The sequence below is a fragment of the Otolemur garnettii genome, unplaced genomic scaffold (genome assembly GCF_000181295.1).
Source record: "Otolemur garnettii isolate 467f Iridium unplaced genomic scaffold, OtoGar3 scaffold00053, whole genome shotgun sequence".
NCBI classification, from domain to species: domain Eukaryota; kingdom Metazoa; phylum Chordata; class Mammalia; order Primates; family Galagidae; genus Otolemur; species Otolemur garnettii.
The window spans coordinates 339,356-345,355 of NW_003852448.1; the positions used below are offsets into that span (position 1 = coordinate 339,356).

The following is a 6,000-nucleotide window of genomic DNA, read 5'->3' on the forward strand; positions in this document are numbered from 1 at the left end:
AAATGACACAGCCCATTAAGACTGACATTAAAGTGACAAAGAGGGACAGACTTCAAAGAGAAAATAAAGCATTGAGAACATGTTTTCCAAAACATATGACCGTCATCTAATACGGTTATTTATTCTTCATACAGAACTGCTGGGTATGAGATCACAAGTCAGAATTTCTAAATGGATCCTAAAGCTCAGGGCATTTCAAACCATCAACAGAAGAAAAGCATCTTGCTTATAGCCGGAAATTAGCTCTAATTTGATTCCGTAAATTTCCTTTTTCAAATGATGGAGTGTGGCTGCCTGGGAAAATGGAGTCTATAACTGAATTACTAGTTATACTTATTATTCAGATAAAATCCTATAACAGGCTGGATTTGCACTTCCTTAATTTTCTTTCTTTTTAATTGGCATAATTTCAAATCATATTATAGAATGAAAAAGCAGCCATCTATATTAATTCAGTAGCTATAGCAATGTTAAGTGATTTTATTTTTACTGACAGAAATACTGATACATCCTGAGTTGTGCTCCTTAAGTGTATAGCCTAATCTTTTATTTATTTATTTTTTTCTGGGCAGTCAGTGAGTCAGGAGTGCACGATATAACTCAAAAATTTCTTCACTCAAATTCTCAGGCTACCTTCCTTTCATTTTTTTCCCTTATCTTTTCACCAACTAGGGAAAAATTCTAAGAGAAATAAAAAAAATAGTGTCTGTGTTGATTTTTATTTTGAAATCCTCACCCTACCTTATGTCTCCCATACAATGGAAAACAACTGTGTAATGAACTGGCAAGGAAATGGAGTTACACTTGCTGTTGCAATCACACGCAAACGTCAAAGAGCCTGGCATTCAATGCACCAACGTGTCCCCGGGAGGGTCCCAGCCACGTCTCAGAGGTGCTCGTACTCAGGCATTGGAGTACTCACCCTGAGTGACGCCAAGACAAAAACCAATCAAACCTGCACTGGTTCAACAGCCACTCTACCACCCAAACTCTCTGTGGATTAATCGGCTTCCCAAATACCAACCACAGAGCTGTTTTGACTTCAAGCCTCAAGAGAACCCACAGACCATAGATTTCCTTCCTGTGTGTCTCAGGGTTGTTGAGATACTTTTCTCATCAGAAAAGCCAATTGAAATTCCCCTCATTTCTAGGCCTTCAACCTGACTGTGTAAGACATTTATTTGCTTGCCTGGAAACCGGAAATTGCATGGTTCTTGTGAGTCCCAGACCGTGAAATTGGTGACTGAGTGCTGTCTATCAGAAGTCAAAGACATGTCCCTAAACAGAAATGATGTTATCTTGTCAGTCCCCATCTGAAGAAACGACCTCTGTACTTTGAACACTGACCCTTCCACTGCTCAGGTAGCAGAATCCATCTCTAGGATCCTAACACATTTTCTATGCACTGCTGATGAAAACTTTTCATAAAAACTTCTCTGTATTTCCACACGGCTTTTATTCAGGGATGTTTAAATGGTAAACTAGTAGACCCACCTGGACATTCTCTCATTGCTGAAAAATACAGAGGTTCTAGAAAGGGTGTGACACAAGGTCCACACTGTTCAATGTGCCCTCACAACTGTCACCCTCCTGGGGTCTAGTGCCATCTTCTTTCCTTCCTTCTGGACCCAATACAGACTCTTAACATTTCACCAGTTACTGGTCAGTGGGGCAATCTGGTGAGCACCAAAAAGGGGTATAAACAGTTCCTAGGACCTAACAGATATGACAGTGGGTCTTGGACAATCTGACAGGTTTAGACAGATAGGAGAGAGCAGGACAGTCCCGAGGCAGGCATATTCAGGGAAAGGCAGTGATGGGGACATGATATGACAGGGTACGTTAGGGTGGGGGGGGGGCTCAGAGCTTGTTAGGTCAAGTTCACCATCCAACTGCAGGCACAGGCAATCAGAGGCTCTGCCTTTCAAAGCCTTTTCAGTAGGCTGAGCCCGTGAGTTTGAGCTCTGAAGAGTAAACCCCTCGGTAAATATCAGAAAGCTAAATTGGTTGGATCATGGAGTAGGGCTTAAAATGCAAACACAGATTTGAATCCTAACATTTTCGTTTACATTAACTAAAGTAAAAATCACCAGAATACTGCAAAAACATTAAATAGAGAGTTTGGGGCTCACAAATGCATACCTTAGCATGATGTAAATCTACGCCGTACATGGATAGTTTTTTGGCATTTTCCAAGAAATGCATCTCTGCTTCTGCTGGCGTCATTCCTCTGATGAGGGGAAAAAGTATTACAATGCTACATTTCTTATTAGTTAAGAGTTAAAATTTAAAAAGCAGTTAGCTCCATCCTGTCTTCCCAGAAGAAAGATCCCCCCCCACCCCAACCAGGTACCAGCAGACACATGGGGAAAAAATAGGAAAATGAAAACATTACAAATGAATGCCTGGGTGTCCTAAGCAAGAGCTCCCCCACCCCAGAACCTCCACCTCGTACAGGTCCTCCCTCGGCTCACCTCCCACCTTAATGGACTCACACCAGCGCTGGGAGAGGTGGGCGGTGTGAGGGTGCCCGCTCACCAAGGCCCACCTTAAACGAGCACTCTCAGGGTTGCTGCCACTGACCTGTGGCTCTTGTGCAGCTCGATCACTTTGTCTTCCAGCTCTTTAGTGTGGTTTGGTGCGAAGCGGAACTCACTGATGTAATCATTCCCACATTCATCGGGGTCATAGTCTCCTAGTTCTGACTGGACGGTGTAGGAGCCCAGCAGGGCCAGGGTGACAAAGGAGCAGGGCAGCCTCCCGGATACGATGTCATCTCGCAACTGTAAGCAGAGGTAGTACCTTCCAGAAGCCAAAAAGACAACACGAAAGGCCGGCGTGAGGACATATGAAAAGAGGAGCATTCCAGGTAAATCGGGGTTAATTCCTCCCTATTAAGTTCTCGAGGATAAATTTTCCAGCTACAGAAAACATAATTTCATCTATACCTGGTATAGATGTAAGGGGAATATACCTGGCTACCAAATACAATATTTAAGGGCATCTAGAAGCAAGTCAATGTTCATAGTAAAATAGGGTTTCAGTAATACAGAAGGAAAGAAACCTAAGGACATACTCTTCTAACGTCTTTTAAAGTCAAATGAACAGAAACACATTTCCTGAAGTCCTTGGCTGGGAAAAACAGAGTATGAAAACGATGCTTGTAAATACAGTCTCGTGAAACATAATGGTGCTTCCATTAAGGACAGACTGCACAGATGACGGCCGTCCCATATGGTTGGTTATAAGGCAGCGGAAAAATTCCCATTGCTAGTGACAGCATAGCTGTCCTAAGGTTGTAGCATAATGTATTATTCACATGTCTGTGGTGTTACAGGGATAAACAAAACTACTGCACTGTCAGTAGGATAAAAGTCTAGCACATATAATTATGTACAGTACCTAATACTTGATAATAAATGACAGTGTTACCAGCTTATGTATTTATTATACTTTTTAATCATTATTTTAGAGTGAACTACCTTCTACTTTTTTTTTTTTAAAGGAGGTGTTCCTGAAGAAGGCCTTGTGGTTGTAGGAGATGACAGCTGTGTATGTGTTACTGCCTGTGAAGACCTTCTAGGTCTCAAACTTTTTAAACAGGGGGCCAGTTCACTGTCCCTCAGACTGTTGGAAGGCTGGACTGTGGGCCCTGGGACGAGTTGGCTGCTAAGCAGGACAGGCAGCAGTGGCAAAAACACCCGGTAGGCTAGATAAATGTCCTAGGCGGGCCACAGGTGGCCCGCAGGCCGTAGTGTGAGGACACCTGTTTTAGGGGGACAAGACGTGGAGGTCGAAGGCAGAGAGATCGATGATCCTGACCCAGTGTAGGCCTAGGTTCATGCATATGTTTGCATCTTAAGTTTAAAAAGTAAAAACAAAACAAAACTAAAAAATAGGAGAAAGTTTCCATTAATAAAGAATATAAAGAAAAAATATCTTTGTAGTGTTGTACGATATATCTGTATTTCAAGCTAGATGTCATACAAAATTTTCACAAGTTCAAAACATTAAAGTATAAAAGTTACAGTAAGTGAAGGTTAATTTCTTAAAGAAGAAAATTTAAAAGTAAATTTAATATAGCCTACATGTACAGTGTTTATAAAATCTACACGAGTGCACAGTTGTGCCCCAGGCCTTCACTGTCACTCACCACTCAGTGACTCACCCAGAGCAATTTCCAGTCCAGCAAACAGCATTCCTGGTTCAGTGCCCTATACTGGTGTGTTATATTTTATCCTTTTAGATTGAATTTTTATTGCACCTTTCCAATAGTTAGGTATGTGTAGGTGTGCAAATAACTGATCACTGTGTTACATTTGCTCACACCTTCAGTCCAGTACCATGAGCAGCAGGTGACACAATAAATAAAGCCTGCGTCGTGGGCCAGGCCATCTAAGTTTGTGCCCTCTATGATGTTCACACAACAGAGTCACCTGAAGGTGCCCGTCTCATAACTTATCAATGTTAAGTGACGCTTGACTATGTAATTATCAGGCCCCAACCTCTTTCTTTAATTTTTTTTTTTGAATTTAAGATTAACGAAAGGGCATAAACAAATAGACTGCAGTGTTTGCATTTGTTAGGTAGAGTCCCTATTGTAGTTGTGCCCTGCACCCAAGAGGTGCACCACATACCCTTACACTGTACCCATCGGGCAGGAGCACACCAACCCCCCCCTCCCTTACTCCCTTCTCTCCGCTTTGAACTGATCTAAGTTTTTCATGCAGGCATGTACTGGATTGTCTACTGCAGGCCCCAAGTTCTTAAGGCAGTCTCATTTGGATATACAGATGGCAGATCTTGCCATATGACCAACACAGGACAGATTTCAGGTAACTCAACGGTTCTACCTTCATAAACTCAGCTCTATATTCCCGCATTCCTAATGAGACAGTTTCTTTAAAATAACAAGTAATTCCTCTTGTTTTCATTCTCATTTTAAACATTTAGATAGCTTCTTAGGATCTGGTATGAAGGCTAACTCTGAAGAATTACTACTTTAAAATCTGAGAATCTTGTCACTGTGAGTAAACAGTTTTAAACTGGAGAAGCATGGCACATTGCCTTATAATACTTCCAAGGTGTAACAAAAATACGACCACTGATAGCTGATTTGTCTGCTCTGCTATTCTGTTTTTAAGACTTATGGATACAGTACTAACTGCAAGAGATTAAAGGTGTTAACTCTGATGAGTTTTAATAATAACTATCATGACCCAGCATATGGGTATAATAAAAACCACATCCTGTCCTTTTCATATTTGAACTGTTAATCTGTTGAAACAGAGGACTGTGACAAAGACTTAAGGTCCCCTCCAAGTATTATTTTAGGCTGGTGATATAAGTAAAATCTACGTAATTCACTTAGAAAAATTCTTAAACATTTAAAAGGTAACATAACAATATAACCAGTATTATATAGGTACACAGAAAGAAACCATACTCTAAATTTTCAAACCCAGGTATACATATAACATAGGTTATATGTTCTATAACCACATATTAGCCATAATTAAATAGTTCCTCAATATTGATTAAATGTATCTTTAAATAAGAAATTATAATTTTTTTTCTGATTTAATACAAATACAAAAATATCCTCCAGAACTAAGTTTTACCCTCTTTTTAATAAGTCTGGTAAAATTACTTTTATCATTTTGATTTATAAATGTTCCTTTCTAGAGAAGAGGTCTCAGTCTACTGCCCTGGCTGGGATGCAGTGGAGTGACCATGGCTCACTGGTGCCTAGAACTCCTGAACTCAAGTGATCCTCCTGCCTGAGGCCTCAGTCTCCCCAGCAGCTGGGACCACAGGCAAATGACACCATGTCTGGCCAATTTAAAAAATTCTGTACCATCTGAACTCCTGGCTTCAAGTGCTCCTCTCATTTTGGTCTCCCAGAGTTCTGGAATCATAGGCCACAGCCACCTCATCCAGCCTGAAATTATTTTTAATCATAGTAAGTAACTGAAGCTGTTTTGATTAATTTCTCTTTTC

General features: G+C 40.8%; 1 protein-coding gene across 3 annotated transcripts in view; it reads right to left on the bottom strand.

The window, feature by feature from the left end:
• EPB41L3 (erythrocyte membrane protein band 4.1 like 3) overlaps positions 1 to 6,000 on the bottom strand; it is a 180,047-nt gene that overhangs the window by 36,974 nt on the left and 137,073 nt on the right. For all 3 annotated transcript variants that reach the window (XM_023514424.1, XM_003792013.3, XM_023514425.1), the window contains exons 7-8: positions 2,584 to 2,802; positions 2,143 to 2,230 (exon numbers count right to left, since the gene is read on the bottom strand). In XM_023514424.1, the coding sequence (XP_023370192.1) occupies positions 2,143 to 2,230; positions 2,584 to 2,802 (307 nt within the window). The remainder of the gene's footprint in view (positions 1 to 2,142; positions 2,231 to 2,583; positions 2,803 to 6,000) is intronic.